Raw genomic sequence first — 17,174 nt, 5'->3', positions numbered from 1 at the left:
AAGACAGCACGGCTTTGGCGGAGCTGACTGGGAACCAGAACCTTCATCTTGATCACTCCCAGGACCTTCAACCTTCCAATGTGGTTGGTAGTTTCCACTGACCTGCAGAAGCTGTAAGACTGGCCTACTTCCACATCTCTAAAATACTGGTACTTAGCTGGGCAATGGTGCACGCCTTTAATCCCAGCACTCGGGAGGCAGAGGCAGGCGGATCTCTGGGAGTTCTAGACCAGCCTGGTCTACAGAGCTAGTTCCAGGACAGGCTCCAAAGCCACAGAGAAACCCTGTCTCGAAAAACCAAAAAATAAAAAATAAAAATAAATAAAATAAAATACTGGTACTTGGGCTGGTGAGGCAGCTCAGCACATACAGGCACTCGCCACTAAGGCTGATGACTTGGATACCTATAACCCACATGGAAGAAAGAGTTCCTGTGGGTGCTCCTCTAACCTCTATACACATAATGGGACATGTATACCCCACACACATGCTTTTTCTCGCAAATAAAAAATATGGAGGTCTAATCAAGTGCACAGAATTCACTAGATTGCCCTAATGGTGCACACCTATTAACTCTGGCCTGAAGGTGCAAGGGTGAGGAGCAGGCATTTCCAAAACCGTTGATTAATGCTTTCAACACAGATCATTTTCCAAGCAAGCACTTCCAGAGGTATATTTTGGATTTTACCACACAGTGACTGGATACTCAGTTGCCTTAGTTTGATGAGATTCTAGGAAAACTTTATTTTGAATCTGTCTCGCATCAAGTTTCTTTAGTGAGGCTACAAACACAAAACATCTTGACACAAAGGACAGACGAGGCTTAAGGAAACCTTCAACCACCCTCACGAACATGTCTCTTCATTTCTGCACAGCTCTCAACCACCGTGACACTTAAAGGATAGAGGGTTACATACACAGAGCTCTCTAGAGATGTTTTACAGACACAAAAGCAGAAGGTCTTATCATCCAGAATCACCTACAGAACTTAAGAGGAAAGAAAAGATTTCTATGTTTGCTTAGGTCCTATCTCCCAGAGAGAGTTAACGATTCACTGTCTGAACCACACACAAGCATTAACAGTTACTACAAGCTCCCTAGGTGATTCCAATACACAGCCAGGGTAATGAATGACTACTGTTCCACAGCCTCTGAAAGAAAACTGGAAGCAAGGTCTGTAATCTCAGCTCCTAGGGGGCAGACCCGGGAGGATGGTAAATCCTAATCCAGGCTGAGTTACATAGTGAGGCCCTATCTTAAAAAATAAAACCAATCTCCAGGTGGTGGTGGTGCCCTCCTTTAATCCCAGCACTCAGGAGGCAAAGGCAGGCAGATTTCTGTGAGTTTAAAGCCAGCCCGGTCTACAGAGAGAGATGGCCAGTGCTGCACAAAAAAAAAATTTAAAAAAGGAAAAAAAAAAACCCTGTCTTGAAAACAAACAAACAAATAAATAATTAGAAATAAATAAATAGAGTTATAGTCTATGTCTTTAATCCCAGCACTTGGGAAGCAGAAACAGGTGAATCTCTGAGAGTTCCAGGACAGCCAAGACTACACGGAGAAACCCTGTCTCGAAAAACCAACCAATCAAACAAACAAATAAATAAAGCCAATAAAAGATGACTCATGAGCCAGTCAGCACATGTCTGTGATCCTAGCACTATTTGGGAGGCTAAGGAAAGAGGATCAGGAGTCAAGGATAGCCTTGGCTATATAGTAGGCAGACCATAGGCTACATGAGACCCTGCCTAAGGAAAAAGGGAAGGAGGAAAGGAACTAATCAGAAGCAGAGCTCTATCACAGAAATAAAAGCTTCTACCAGGGAGGGAGGGCACAATTAAACCAAACACCTACCAAACTTCAAAGGCCTTTGCCCTCTTTTCTTCTTCTCTCCACAAGGGCTCAGTTCTTTTATTTCCTTGGGCACAGTACATACTTCACCTTGGGATTTTAAACGTGGAGAATTGAACTGAGCTTTATGAGAGCCAGGCAGCCTGTCTGTCTCCAGGGCCCACTAACCTTGCTAAGTCTCTGAGTTCACCCCCAAGCTCACTTCTTTACAAGACCTTCGCCTTCACTAGAAGGAACCAGAAACATCCTGCAAACAAGTGACCATAAAGAAGAAACAATACTTTTCTGCTCTGGAACTTTCCATGGCTCCCACTAGGTTAAATACCCAGACAACCTTCGATATCCCTGTAAATCCTGACCAAACTGACCTAACCTTTTCTTTCTATTTAGAGCTTCCTTATCAGACTGCTTATATCCTAAAGATTCCTGTTTTATGCCTCTCAGTTTGCTGTTCCAAATATTTAAATCCTGGAGTGCTGAGCTTTTTAAATGTTAACTGCTATTTTTGTTCCATATCAATATTTTGGGAAACAGTTCTTTCCAGCTGGACTAAGGTCTAAAGAGCTAGGATCACATATTTCTTATGCTCCAGATCCCACCCAGCACAAAGTGAGGTCAGCAGAAGAACAAAGCAAATAATCAGGACATTAGTCACCTAACTGCTCCCTTGTGAACGATGAAGCCTGCATGCATACCTACAAATAGGTAAAAATCAAAGCTCCACAAGATCTCATTAGTCTCAGACTGATTATCTCTCTAAAGAATTAATGTCAAGACTCACGGGGCTAATGCAGGATAAATAGTATTTCCATAGCTGTCATATAACTTGTATTGAGTGTACAGCAGGAAGATTATAAGCTTCCAGTCAGCCTGGCTACGTAGTGAGACCTTGACTCAAAGGGAAGAAATACTTTTTTAAAAAATTTTTATTTTATGTGCATTGTTGTTCTTTGCCTGTATGTGTGTCTGAGTGAGGGCTTCCAATCCTGGAGTTACAGACAGTTGTGAGCTGCCATGTGGGTGTCGGGAACTGAACCTGGGTCCTCTGGAATCACAGCCAAGTGCTCTTAACCGCTGAGCCAGCTCTCCAGCCCCCCCTCCCCCTTTTTGAGACAGTGTTTCTATGTGTAATAGCCCTAGCTGTCTTGAAACTCACTCTGGCCTCAAACTCACAGAGATCTGCCTGCCTCTCTCTCCAGCGTGTTGGGATTAAAGGTATGTGCCACATCCACCTGGCATAAAATATACCTTCTTAAGGTTCAAACTTAGGAAGTTACAAGGCGTGCAGCTGTAACCCCCAGGCAGCAGGCGGCATCCTACTCAGGGACACCAAGTTTCTGAGGAAGAACCATAACAGAAAAATTTGTTCAGTTCACTGGCCACCTGCCTGGCTATTCACCATCTTTAATGTTTCACAGAGTTAACGATTACTCTTTGCTCTGAAACTCATTTTTCTCTGCTTCATCTGCAGGTTCTCAGTGCTAGAACCTACTTTATTCTACATCAAATGCTGTGCAAACCAATAATGTGCAAAAAATATCTTCAAACAAATAAAAATCTTGAGGGTTTTTAAAGGCATCTGAAGAACCACAACTGTCTTAGTATAAGTTCTGGCAGGTGAGTGAAGCCAAGCCTATCTCCTTCCCAACCACCGACTCTATTTAAAACTCCTAACTACAGGTCGTAGCACCTTGAGCTTTACTCGTCACAAAACAAAATCCCCCAGTTTGCTTTATGCAAAACCAAACCGAGTACTTTCCCTCTGTTCACAGAGTAGTCAAAGAAAAGCACCACAGCCCACTTTGATCCCTGCAGTGAAAACTGCCATCCATGATCTCGGGCCTTGGAAGTTCATGCTGTCCTTTGTGGAATGGTCTCTCTCCCAGCAGAAAAGCTGGTCTGCATAGACTTCAAAGACAGATGACGCTCCAGTCAGAGACGTTACACAAGGAAGCACTCTGAATACGGCTTTGTTGTTTCATTTTCGGTTTTCTGATACAGGTTTTCTCAGTGTAGCCGTGGTTATCCTGAACTTGCTCTGTAGACCAGGCTGGCCTTGAACTCAGAGATCCACCTGGCCTTTGCCTCCCCGAGTGCTGGAATTAAAGGTGTGCTCCACCATCGCCTGTGTAACTAATGTTTATATCAAAGTAAAGCATCAACACACACAGACTCCCCAACAAAACTATTAAATAAAATATAGCTTTCACTTATTTGTTCGATAATTCCTGGAATGTCTCAAAACTGCAGAAATGGCCGGGCAGTGGTGACGCACACCTTTAATCCCAGCACTGGGGAGGCAGAGGCAGGGGGATCTCTGTGAAATCAAGGCCTGCCTGGTCTACAAGAACAGTCAGGACAGTTCTTGTTAGTTCCAAAACAGTCAGGACTGCTACACAGAGAAGCCCTGTCTCAAAACAAAACATAACAAAAACCCACCGGCAGAAATGGATGCACTGAACATAAAGCATGAACTACCTATCGCATAAGGAGCTAGAAGTCTTAAGCAGACAGTCCTGCTGGCAGTGATGATTTTTCTGTGGTTCTGGATCTCTGGAGGCTGATACAGCGGAAACTGACCTGAGTACAACTGAGGGCTACAGTGTCCCCAACTCCTGGGGACATTCTTTGCTACCTCCTTTCGTCCACTGCTCCAAAGACAGGGCTCCTAGATGTCCTCAGGACAGAAGGACACTGGGTAACCACAACAGACATCCTGACTCAAGGTTCGATTACCACCCTTCTAGTTTCCCAGCCTAATTCTTCTGAGCCTCTGCATAATCTTATCTTTCCAACAGGCTGTGGTGAATGCTGGATGACAGACACAGCACTGCTAAGGCATCTAGGACAGTGGCCAGGCACCACAGCTTCCAAGGTGTCTGTAGGTGAATGCTTGTCTCCAGAACTGTTACAGTGCCTACGACCTAGGCAGACACTTTCACACTGTGTAGTTTCCTTTCAGTCACTCAGCTCAGTAGGCAGAACCAGTCTATCAGGTCAGGAGGATGTGCCCAGAACACAGCCTTTTGATTTTAGTGCCCCCAAATGTTTCAGTCAACCTCATACCACATGGGTACAAATTGCAGGAGTGAGTGTAATCTGGGCACCAGAGAAACTGTACAAATATGAACATTATTTTCCCTATCATCAACATTTGGCAGGTTCTGGAGAAACAGGAGGGGCAGGCAGGAAAGAGTTCAGCAGCTAAAGATGCTTGCTGCTCTCACAGAGGGCAGGAGTCTGGTTCCCAACAATGGCATGCAGCAACTCACAATTGCCTTATAACTCCAGTCTCAGGGGACCCAACGCTCTCTTCTGGATTCTATGCATACTGCATTCACACACATTCACACACACACACACACACACACACACACACACACCACAAATCTTACAGAGCAGTGGTGGCACACGCCTTTAATCCAAGCACTCAGTAGGCAGCTGTCTTAGAATTCACTCTGCAGACCAGGCTGACCTCCAACTCACAGGGATCCTCTTGCCTCTGCCTTCCAAGTGCTGGGATTAAAGGGCATGTACTACTACTGCCTGGCTATTTTCAGTATCTATACCTGTGTGGTTCAGTAGAGGAGCTAGAGGCAATACATGGCTTTGTATCACTTAAAATATTACTAGTCTGAAATACACACTACATTGCAAAATTTAATAATAAATGTAAAATGTAACAATTTTATACTGGTTTCAAGTTTAGATTATATTTTGGATATATTATATTAAGCAAAATACTTTATTTAGATTATTTCACTTTTTTTAGTTTTTTAATATTTACTTTTTCAATTATTAGAGAGAATGATGTGTGTGTGTATGTGTGTGTGAGTGTAGGCACATACATGCCATGTCATGATACACACATGCATATGCATGTGGAGGGAAGATCGAAGGGCAACTTTAGAAATCCGTTCTGGTCTTCCATCAAGGAATCCAGGGGTCAAGCTCAGGTCATTAGGTTGCACAGGGAGTGTTTGCACAGATGGCCTTTCTGGCCGTCCGAGCACCCTCTTCTCACTGCTATTAATGTAGTTACTGGAAAAGGCAAAATTACATGTGCCACTCATGTGACATCTTTACTGGATGGTGCTGCTCCCAGCCTCTAGTCTGTGTGATAATTAATGCCATGCCTATGTGGCTAGGGTGGAGAACTGAAAAAATGTTCACCCAAATCACTGCCTGGTTCTGTGGTTCTCAGGGTACTTCCAAATTGTTGGTGTCTAGGTCTACTCAGACAGTTATGAGATCAAATGAAAAACCTAGAAAAAAATCTGACTTCTTACAAGGTAAAATATATACTTAGTATATCATCCAGATATTTCATCCCTAGGTATTTATTCAGAAATGAAAATGTATCTTCACAATGACTTGCCCAAATGCTCATGGCAGCTTTATAATAAAATACACACTGTAAATAACTAAATGCTGGTGTGAGATAATAAACTGTGGTACAAACACACACAATACAATACTATTTAGCAATTAAAAAAAATCCTTAAGGTTGAACTCATGCCTTTCTTCCCACAAATTTGAGAGGATGATGCAAAATGATCTTTGAGAGGGTGGGGGAGGCAGAAACTAAATACTGCACCATGTACAGTTTTACTTATAGAGTATGCGCCACAAAAGATGAAATGCCAGGAACAACAAACAGAGTAGTAGTGGCCAGGGACCAGAAGAGGATACCAACTACAAAGGATGCTAAAGAAATGTTTGCTGTAGAAATAGTTATAGTGGCTATGTCTTTTTCTTCCTTTCTTTCTTTCTTTTTTTTTTTTTTTTTTTTGGTTTTTTTCGAGACAGGTTTCTCTGTAGCTTTGGTGCCTGTCCCGGAACTCCCTTTGTAGACCAGGCTGGCCTTGAACTCACAGAGATCCGCCTGCCTCTGCCTCCTGAGTGCTGGGATTAAAGGCATGCGCCACCACCGCCCGGCGGCTATGTCTTTTTCAAAGTTACCAAACTGAATACTTAAAAATGATTAATTTTTGCATGTAAATTATACTTTAACAAATCCAACCTAACATGGGGGTGAGGAGAAAAGGAAGAAGGAAAAGGAAAGAAATTAATGATTGACATGAAGTACTTTATAGCTTAGCAAAGAGCAACATCAACTGCCTGACAATCACCACACTCATTTCTGTGTTATTTTAAAAGGTTTACAATTAGCAGCAGCAAGCAGATCTCCATGAGTTCAAGGTCAAGCTGGTCTACAGAGTAAGTTCCAGGACAGCCAAGACTACAGAGAAACCCTGTCTTGAAAAACCAAAAAGGTCTAGACCTTAAGACTGACTACCCTCTGACCTCTGGTGCACTTGTCCACCTGCTCAACTTTTCCTTTGCCATGTTTCCCCTCTCCTCCTTCTCCCATCTTGTTATAGACCAGAGATGCATCCCGAGGTCCACTGATTCATGACTTCCCTATGTCCTTCCTTTATCCACTACACAGTACCCTATATACCAGCAGCAAATCAGGCTTCCTAAAACATCATTCTCCTGTGCTACACACCTGCTCAAGATTCCTCAATGCTGCTCAAATCCCCTGAGCCTGGCATCCAAGAGATTCCACAACTGGTTTGAGAACACCGCTTTTCTGTATTTACCCTCACCACAATGAACAAATGGAAATAAATATACAAAGGCAGGAATCAACTCATGCACTCCACGTCCCAAGTGCCCATAACATAGAACATGTCTACAGCAAGTTACAGAAAAATGCTGTTCAGATGTTTGACAACTGATTGCCAACCTGATTCAAATCCACAGCACACACGTGGAAAGCCAAACATGGCTGGGCATGCTGTGGCTCCAGCACTATGTCACTGAGCCAGATGCAGAAAGCAAACAACTCAGAAGTCTCAAGAAGTCCCTGAAATTTATCAGATACATAAGACTCCTTCCTACCCAAGTTTATATAAGCAGTAAGGACTGGGGAAGCGACTCAGAGCAGTGTCCAACCAGCCTATCTATCTCTAAGGGACTAGCCAGTGGAATTACCAGGAGGAAAGACTCAATGACCTGTCAAGTTGCCTACAAGTCATGAAGGGAGCTCCAGGGCTGCAGCTTTCCCGAACCATGCTGGGGTGGGTGGGCTTTTGGTGAAGCAGCTGCCTCTGAGTCATCCCTGCTCTTATTACTGACCCCAATAAACTCAGTGGCTCACCAAGTTGAACTTTGGTGATATTGTACTTAGTTCTAGCATCAGTTCCTGACCTGGGTTGAACAGACATTTGTGATTTGTATTGCAACTTCCCTGGAAAAGTGTCATGCAATACATGGGCACACATATTTACCTGCATGCACCATACACATTAACACATAAACAAACACACACACATGAGAAAGCAGCAGACAGGTTGAGCATGAGGGCTCACCCAGGAAACCAATCAAGATAGGAGGCAGACAGATGTAAGTTTGCACAGAACGCAATTGGCAAGGAACATACATAGAGATATGTCTTGGGCAACAAGAAGGTAGAAGGATTATCACATCTCAGGGGAGAGGAAAGCCTTCTGTAGGAAGCTAGTCAGATATTCTGTGGTCAACTGGAATGTCTCTGGGCTTTCCTAGAAATTACAAAAAAAAAGTAGCAGCATCAGTAGCAGCGTGGGAGTCAGAGGCTGGTAGAACATACTCTCCTAACTGTCTTGATGACTTCACCCTGTCTGGGAGTGTGAGACAACCTGTTAATGTGGTGATTGATCTTCAGGCCCACACGCAGAAATGCCTAGGGTATGACAGGAGACTGCCCATTCTCTGTGCTTGGCTGGGCTAGTGGGCTGTTCTCTACTGGCCACACACTTGAGGCTGGTGTACACACGCCTACTTCCAGCCTCATAGAAGAGGAAGGGGTTAACGTGTGCAGGGCTGAAGTGCATGAGTCCCTGGGCAGAATGGAGGGCCTGAATGAAAAAGACCCCTTCCTTCCTCATCATGGCAGGGTGTGTGGGGCTGCTCAAATGAATTAATGAGGAGAAACGACTTGTTCTAAACCAAGTCAAAAAAATACGGGAAAACTCCTTTAAATGTTCGCAGCAAAGGTGCTGAGACTAACAAGTGGATCCAATGCAAGGTTCATACACACTACATTCTGATCCAGAACCCTTTGCCCTTCCCCTAGGTCACTAATTAGTCATCTGTGCACACGTACCAAAATGCACTATGCAAGCTGCAAACTAAAGCAGTTTGTTCTCTTTCTTGCGGCATATAATCCATCTAGTGTTTTAAGTACAGTTTTCATAGAATAACATATATATGATAGTATAGTACATTATTTTTAAATATACACATCTCACTCTTCCAGCTTACCGCTTCTTTTGAGTGTGTGAGTGTGTGTGCTTGACTGTCTAAACATGAATAGAAACTATCACAATGCAGTGGAATTCCCAAGCTGAAAGAAATATAATCACATTAGCAAAAGAGCATGTGTCCTAGTCACCAAAAAATGACCACTCAGTTAGTTATTCCAAAGCAACAATAATAGCAAAAGTTCCTTTAGGTTTTCAACTGTGGTTTTTTTAGGAAGTGTGAGGAAATGCTAAAGATGGCCAGACTTCCCCCAAGTTTGGTCACCAGCAACACAACTGGAGACTCCAAAATCCAAGTGTTTACCCAAGATAAAGTATTTGTGTTCTCAGTCAAGGTCTCAACCTGAAAACAAAGGACAATGACCGCTTTATAGCACACTTGAATCTCCCCTTTACTCCCAGGACCCCCAGTTCAAACCCACAAAAGGAGTTGACCACACCCTTTCCAAACCTGAGCACTTAAGAGCTCCAAGGGGGAGCTAGTGTGGAGGTTCTCACTGTTAATTACAGCACTGGAAGGCAGAGGAGGAGGGTTACATGTTGGAGGACAGCTTGGTCTACACTGTAAATTCCTTACTAACCAGGCCTGCATGGTAAAACTCTGTTTAAAAAAAGTATGTTTGTGTTGTGTGTGTGCGGGGGGTGGGGGTGGGGGTGTGTATCTAGCATGATGATGCTTGCCTTTAATCCCAGCACAACAGGTAAAGGTGCTTTGCCATCATGCCTGATGGCCCAAATGTGATCTCTAGAACTCACATGGAAGAACAGGAAAATCAATTCCTGCAAGTTGTTTTCTGACCTCCATACGTGTGCTGTGGGACCCACACAGCCTCGACTCTCTCCTCACATCCAAATAAATGAATAAATACAATAAAAATTTTTAATTAAAAAAATAAAAAGTTCCAAGGGAACTTGAGCATTAATCAGTCCATAAAGCATTTGTAAACACAAACATAAGGGCTTGAGTTCAATTCCTAGCACTCACATAAAAAAGTCAGGAACAGCATGCACCTGTAATGGTAACACTCAGGAGGCACAGTAGGGTCATTAAGGCTTACTGGCCATCAGTCTAGCCTAATCTGAAAATTCAATGAGAAACTTTCTCAAAAAAAACAAACAAAAACCAAAAAAGCCAAAAAGGGCTGAAGAGATGGTTTTTGCAGAATACTTGGGTTTGACTCCTAGTACCACACGGCAGCTCACAAGCATCTGTGACCTCAGTTCTAGGGCATCCAACACCCTCTTTTGGCCTCCATGGGCACTAGGCACATACATGATATACACACATACATATAGTATGTACAATAAGCAAATCTAAAATTAGTTAATTAATTAAAAAATAAGAAAAGGTGGCTGATTCTAGCAAGGTGGCAAACAATTTTAATCCAGCACCCAGAAGGCAGATTCAGGTGGATCTCTGTGAGGTCTGGCCCGGCCAGGGCTCCACAGTAAGAGCTCATTTCAAAAAAAAATAAGTACTTAATAAAACAAAAAGACAAGAAGACACCAAACTCTACCATACACACAAACACACACATATGCCCCCCCACACACATGCACACATATACAGACACATACACAAGCACAGGTACACACATAAATACACAGGTACAGACACACAAATACAAACACACACACACAGACTCACATACAGATACATACAATCACAGATACACACATACATAAACATACAGACACACAGATACACACATATACAGACACACACACATATAAAGATACACAGATACACAGACACATGAATACACAGGCACTGACGCAGATACACGGGCGCACATGCACACACAGAGTTCCAGTTCAGGTCCAGTTTCCCCTTTCTCAGAACACCAAAAGTTGCAACATTTCCTATGTAGCTTTATTTCCATGTAGCCCTCGAAAGCCTCCGGAAGCTTAGAAGGAAATGACACTTGGCCTGCAGTGGAGAACCGAGGGCTTGCCCCTGTGTTACAAACAAACACACAAATTTCTCATTGACTATCTGTATTTTGAACAATCCCAAGATCATAACGGAAGGAATGGCTGTTTCAGCAAGAACAAAACACTTTTCTTTACACATAAAACAAACTCCTGCCCTGGAACCCACATTTCCCACTGGGAACATCGCCACATTCTTACTTCCCTATTACAACACATTTCTAACAGGGCAATGCTCAAAAGAGGTACAGACAAGGACTGGGTATCACTGGTCCCTAAATTAGGTGCATAAAGAATGTTTTCAATAAGAAGAGATGACTTAGAATCTCTCATGAACTAATTGCCAGTCTCTAAACTCTCCCAACGGAGGGTTTTCCGACTGCACTAATCAAGTTTTGCAGGACAACTGAAGACACGAGGCGGCAGATGAGTGAGGGGAGGCCAAGAAAAGAGCTGCCACCACTACCTTACTGCAGTGCGTTCAAGCGCTGCCATTTCCTACCACATACTCAGCACTTGCTTATGCAAATATTTTCAGAGGAATTGTTTTATAAGTATTCAGTATAATGTGGACTTCTGAAGAAACCTCCATATAGCATCTGAAAACGAAGTCAAGATAATTCCGACATTGAATACTGGCTTACTTAGGCTTTGAAGACAAACGTCATTTTTTTTTTTTTTGTTGGTTGGTTGGTTTGCTTTATGTTTTTCAAGACAGGGTTTCTCTGTGTAGCCCTGGCTGTCCTGGAACTAGCAAAGTTGACCAGGCTGGCCTCCAACTCAGAGATCCACCTGCCTCTGAGCAAATCAAACAAATAAACAAACAAATCAAACAAACAAACAAACAAATCCCCCCCAAACAAAACAAAAAAGAAACTAAATGTGCTTTGTGGGGGATGGGGGGTGGGGCGGGGGAGGTGGCACAGGCCTTTAATTCCAGCACTCAGGTGGTAGAGGTGGGTGGATCTCTGAGAGTTGGGGCCAGTCTGGTCTACAGAACTTCCAGGAGAGCCAAGGCTACACAAAGAAACCCTGTGTCGACAAACAAAAACCGAAATACAACAAAAGAAACTAAGCTCGCCCGACTGTGGTGGCACACACTTAATCCCAGCACTTGGGAGGCAGAAGAAGGTGGTCTACAGCCTGGTCTACAAGAGCTAGTTCCACGTCAGGCTCCAAAGCAACAGAGAAATCCTGTCTCAAAAAAAAAAAAAAAAGAACAAAACAAAACAAACAAAAACAAAAGAAACAAACAAACTAACTAACTAAGCTCAACAAACCAAAAAGAAATTCCAGCTGGGCAGTGGTGGCACACACCTTTAATCCCTGCACTTGGAGGCAGAGGCAGGTGGATCTCTGTGCATTCAAGGCCAGCCTGGTCTACAAGAGCTAGTTCCAGGACAGCTAGAACTGTTACACAAAGAAACCCTGTCTTGAAAAACAAAACAAAACAAAACTCCTCCGAACCCATATATGTTATGGCAGGTAACTTGTGCGAACCTTAGAAAATGAAAGCCCTCAGATCCAATACAACAAACGTTCTATGAAAGCCAGAACCGTCTAGTTGTTTATGCTATAAATATCACTCAATGATCTTTTACTTCAAGAACAGAATGCACCAGATGCAGAGTAAGTGGGCCCTAAGCCAGATGAACTGGCAGAATGGTCAACAGGAGAAAGCTGAAGCGAAAAGGTTAGCCACATGGCCACCCTATCACGCAGCAAGAAGGAATAGTAGTCCACCTGATAACAGTCCTTTGGGCTCTAGTTCTGTGAAGTCTGCACTTTTTTAGTCTATTGCCTTTGTTTTCCCCTTCGTGTAGCCAAGAATTTGCATTTTCCCTTTCTTCTCTTATTTCTCCTAAGCTTGCTTACAACTCACCTGATGGTCAGTTACCATAATCCTTGGTTTAGAAAACCTCTTTTCCACTTAAAGCCTCCTGCCCCTAAATACCAGCCCTTCTTATTTGGTGTGCGTGCCTGTGTGTGTGGGGGGGGGTGTAAAGAGAGAGGGGGGAGGGGGAGGGAAAGAGGGAGAAGGAGAGGGAGGGAGGGAGAGAGGGAGGGAGGGAGGGAGGGAGGGAGGGAGGGAGGGAGGGAGGGAGGGAGGGAGGGAGTTTATTTTATGTGCATCCACTTTCCGGCCTGGAGCCCCTGACGGCCAGAAGAGGGCACTGGATTGAATTGGAACTGGAATTACAACCAACTTTGAGCCACCACGGGGGTGCTAGGAACCCAACCTGGGTCCTCTGCATGAACAAGTGCTCTTAATTGCTAAGACACCTCTTCAGTCCTCTCTGAGCAATTTCTTGAAGCCAAAGTCATTGTGCTCCATTAAAAAAAGGAAAGAAGAAAGAAGCATAGGGTGGGGGGTGGGGGGAGGAAGGAAGGAGAAAACCTTTCAAGCCCAATACAGGCAATGAATCACCTACCAACACACACCCCACCAGCTAGCTGCTTATCCAAGTGTCTTTCTGGGAAATGACTGTATCCTTTTTCCTCCTGGTGTATATGCTTTCCCCACACAATTTTTCCCTTCATAAATCCTAAATCAGATTTACCCTATAATTTTGAGCTGTAAATTCTGTTTTCCAAGACAAAGCAATTTGACAAATTAAAGTAACTGTGGACAGAAGTGAGCTTACTTGGAATAACATACTTACACGTGACTAACCCCCTACATGTAGGTTACTAGGAAATAAAGAGACGGAAGGGAGCAACGTTGCAAATACTTCGTAAAGATGATTTTTCATCCTTGTAACAAGAGGAGAGCAGTTGAGAACAGGCACTGATTATTCCTATTTACATATCACAAAACTGAAATAAAAGAGAGACCTACTGGTTGTTTCGAACCCAGAGAAATAAGGCCGAGGTACCTGTTTAACACATCAAATCAGACTTGGCCACCTGGTTTTCCCTGAATCCCTACCTGTTGAGGGTCCTCCTGGCTGGCATACCCTGCCCCCCACCGCGAACGCTCCAACCATTTAGTTCCTTTGTGCCTTTGGGCCTCCTGGATGCTGCACCTGGTACCCTTGCTCTCCCCATTTCTTCCTCTCCCTCTACCCCCACAAGGACCAGCTCTCCACATATCTACAATAAACCTCTCCTCCACCAGACCTGGGAGCAGCTAAGCAGCCATGTCTTTTTCTTTCTCTTTCTTGCTTTCTTTCTCCTTCATTCAGTGCTTCATGAGGGTGCAAGTCTGTAACCCCAGCACTCAGAAAGTGGAAGCAGGAAGGCTAGGGTTCAAGGCCGGCTTCAGCAGCATCACAAATAAAAATCTTAGTGAGCTGGAATACACCCTGGATAGGATCTCTGTTAGTCCAAGGCCAGTCAGGTCTACACATCAAGCTTCTGGCCAGTAAGGGATACATAGTGAGGCGCCCATCGCAAAATAAAACAAAACAAAACAAGGGGGGAGGGGTCAGCAACTTGTCCTAAGTTATGTGACTACTCCAGCTTGACTCTTCAAATCAAAGGACAGCCGCTACTATATGTCCCTCCATGTGTTTCTGTCGACGGCCAAGGAGCAACTTCCTAGAAAGCAGAATTTTGAAGGATGCATCTTTGACTTTTAAGACATGATTTGCTGACCAACAAACTGTAAAGCTACCTTCAATCTGCCCAAAAGAGAGCAATGCCTTTCTCTTCTCCCATGCACCACTTTCAATAACTACTTCTTTCCAGCTGTTCTGTTTCCAAGGGACTTACTCAGAGGATTCGCAGTCCAGGAAGTTTGCATCAGTGTATGCTTTTTCTCAATAAAGTTTAGGGCTGATGCAACATTTTTCAGTCTCACACTAAGATGACAAGAACACAGAATCGTCAAAAATTACGCAAGACAATGATACATTTTTTTTTATCCCACATCTGCCTGTCTTGGTCTCCTGTGAGTCACTGTCTTTCCTGTTCAGTCATCGTTATAAAAACTGCTAATTTTTTTTTTTTGCCCTAAAATTCTCGCTTTGTGCTTGTTTTAATGAGAAGCTCCGCGTAACAATGGGATCCCATTACATCTCTCAGCACCTCACTTGAGCACTTGAGCAGGCAGCCCAGAAGCCTCATTCTGATTTTCACCATCTCGCTTTACACAAACAGGAAAAGGGGCACAATGAGACTACAATTCATTTACTTACCCATCAAACAGACACAAGTGAAATACTATCAGACTGAGACCCAAAAGTGAACGGGAATTGTCTCCCCTGTCACAGTGTGACAGAGAGGAAAGGACACGATTGTAGTGGTGTCTGTCTAGGGGAAATAGCTAGCTAGGAAGGAAGGTTTTCTACAGGAAGTAGTCTCTAAGCACCTATCACATCCATCTCTTCAGTACTAGACCTAAACAACTCAACATGTTCTCTAAGAGGTTATAAGACTTACTTGCCAGTAATCCAGTCAAAAATATAACTTGAAAGAATGATGACGTCCTGCCCTAAACTTGGGCCTTTTAAATACTCACTTTGCAACAAATTACAAGTTTAACAAACTCATGGCTATTTAGTGCCTTTTCACAAGTTTTAGAATAGGATTTAAGATTTTAGCCTAGGCAGCACTCGGGAGGCAGAGGCAGGCGGATCTCTGTAAGTTTGAGACCAGCCTGGTCTACAGAGCTAGTTCCAGGACAGGCTCCAAAGCCACAGAGAAACCCTGTCTCAAAAAAACAAAACAAAAAAAAAAAAAAGATTTTTAGCCTAGGGAGACAAACGCACTTTTTAAAAAGATAAGTCATTTCTATAAGGCTGAATGCTTTGAACAATCCAGGTCCTAAAAACAAGGCTGTCAGAGAGGTAACTGGGGTTCCGAAAAGTACCGCTTTAATACGACAGAATGAAAGATCTCTTTGAACAGCGTAAGAACTTCACTCACATACACACACACACACACACACACACACACACACACACACACACACACGGAGGGCTGTTGTGGGGCTTTAGTCTCCAAATGATGAACCCCCAAACACGATAAACAAGACTGTGAGCTGGAATCTGATTTGGTGGCCTGACAAAACATTACAATCTAAGGAAATCCCACTCCCACCCCCACCCCATTCATCATTTCCTCACTAAAGTCCCAGAGGTTAGTAGCTCCCCGGTTTTTCAATGGTTCCTGGATTTATTGCCTGTAAATTACAATGCATAGAGCGCCTTTCAAAAAAAAATTGCACGGGCAAATGAAAACAAGCGTGCCTTAAAGCCCCATAAAAGACTGTCTGTAGGCGAAACGAACTCGCCTGTGTTTACTACGAGTATCTAGGGCTGGCTCCCTCCTGCCACTCCAGGGGTCCCCGAGGCAAACACGAGGCGCTCCGGCCGCGGCTGAGCAGGAGCGGGGCAGCGGGGTCCCACACCTGCCCGGCTCCGGTGCCCGCGCCCGGCTGCGCCGTCCGGCCTGAGCCCGGCCCCCGCCCTCGGCCCCGGCCTCCCGCCCCGGCCGGGCCGCGCACCGTGTGCGACTGCAGACTCTGGCTCGCCTCGACGGCCGCTGTCAGCGGCACCGTGTCGTCCAGCAGCACCTTGCCGGCCGGCGGCTTCTCCATGAAAGCCATCCCGGGACGCCGCTGCCTCTGAAGCCGGGGAAGGAACCGGAGGCGCCGAGCCCCGCCGCCCGCCCGCCCGCCGCGTCCCGCCGCCGCCGCTGCTGCTGTCAACGCGCGCCGCCCCACGCGCCGCCGCCGCCCGCGGGGTCCTAACGCCGGTCGGTTCGGCTCGAGGGCTGTCAACACCCGTCCGCCCGACCACGCTGGGTCCTAGCGCCGTCTTGTACCGCACGGTAGGTGACTCTCCTAAGGCTGCTGTCAGAGGCCTCGTGTTGCTGTGTTGGCACCTCCTGGTCGCTGCATCGTACACCCATTACAATGAGCACTCCGCCTGGGACCCAGGAGCACAAAACTAAACCATCACCACCAGGAATCCTCAGATCTAGACGCTGTATCTAGAGTCCTGGAATCCAACAGACCTGACTGAGCCTTTACAGATGAAACCTTCAAAAGCTCAAATGGGCAGATTTGAGACCCTACTGCTCCCTATCACATCTTCCCTGCCCAGGGACCCTAGGGATCAGGAAATAACAACAACA

At 44.8% G+C, this 17,174-nt stretch overlaps 1 protein-coding gene across 9 annotated transcripts in view; it reads right to left on the bottom strand.

Moving 5' to 3' along the window:
- Positions 1 to 16,747, bottom strand: part of Pxk (PX domain containing serine/threonine kinase like) — a 69,558-nt gene extending 52,811 nt beyond the window's left edge. For all 9 annotated transcript variants that reach the window (XM_075988546.1, XM_075988544.1, XM_075988550.1 and 6 more), the window contains exon 1: positions 16,543 to 16,747. In XM_075988546.1, the coding sequence (XP_075844661.1) occupies positions 16,543 to 16,644 (102 nt within the window). In that variant the 5' untranslated portion in view covers positions 16,645 to 16,747. The remainder of the gene's footprint in view (positions 1 to 16,542) is intronic.
- Between the last annotated feature and the right edge of the window lie 427 nt (positions 16,748 to 17,174).

The sequence above is a fragment of the Microtus pennsylvanicus genome, chromosome 10 (assembly GCF_037038515.1).
Source record: "Microtus pennsylvanicus isolate mMicPen1 chromosome 10, mMicPen1.hap1, whole genome shotgun sequence".
In the NCBI taxonomy this organism is placed as follows: Eukaryota; Metazoa; Chordata; class Mammalia; order Rodentia; family Cricetidae; genus Microtus; species Microtus pennsylvanicus.
This window is presented reverse-complemented; position numbering and strand designations above follow the sequence as displayed.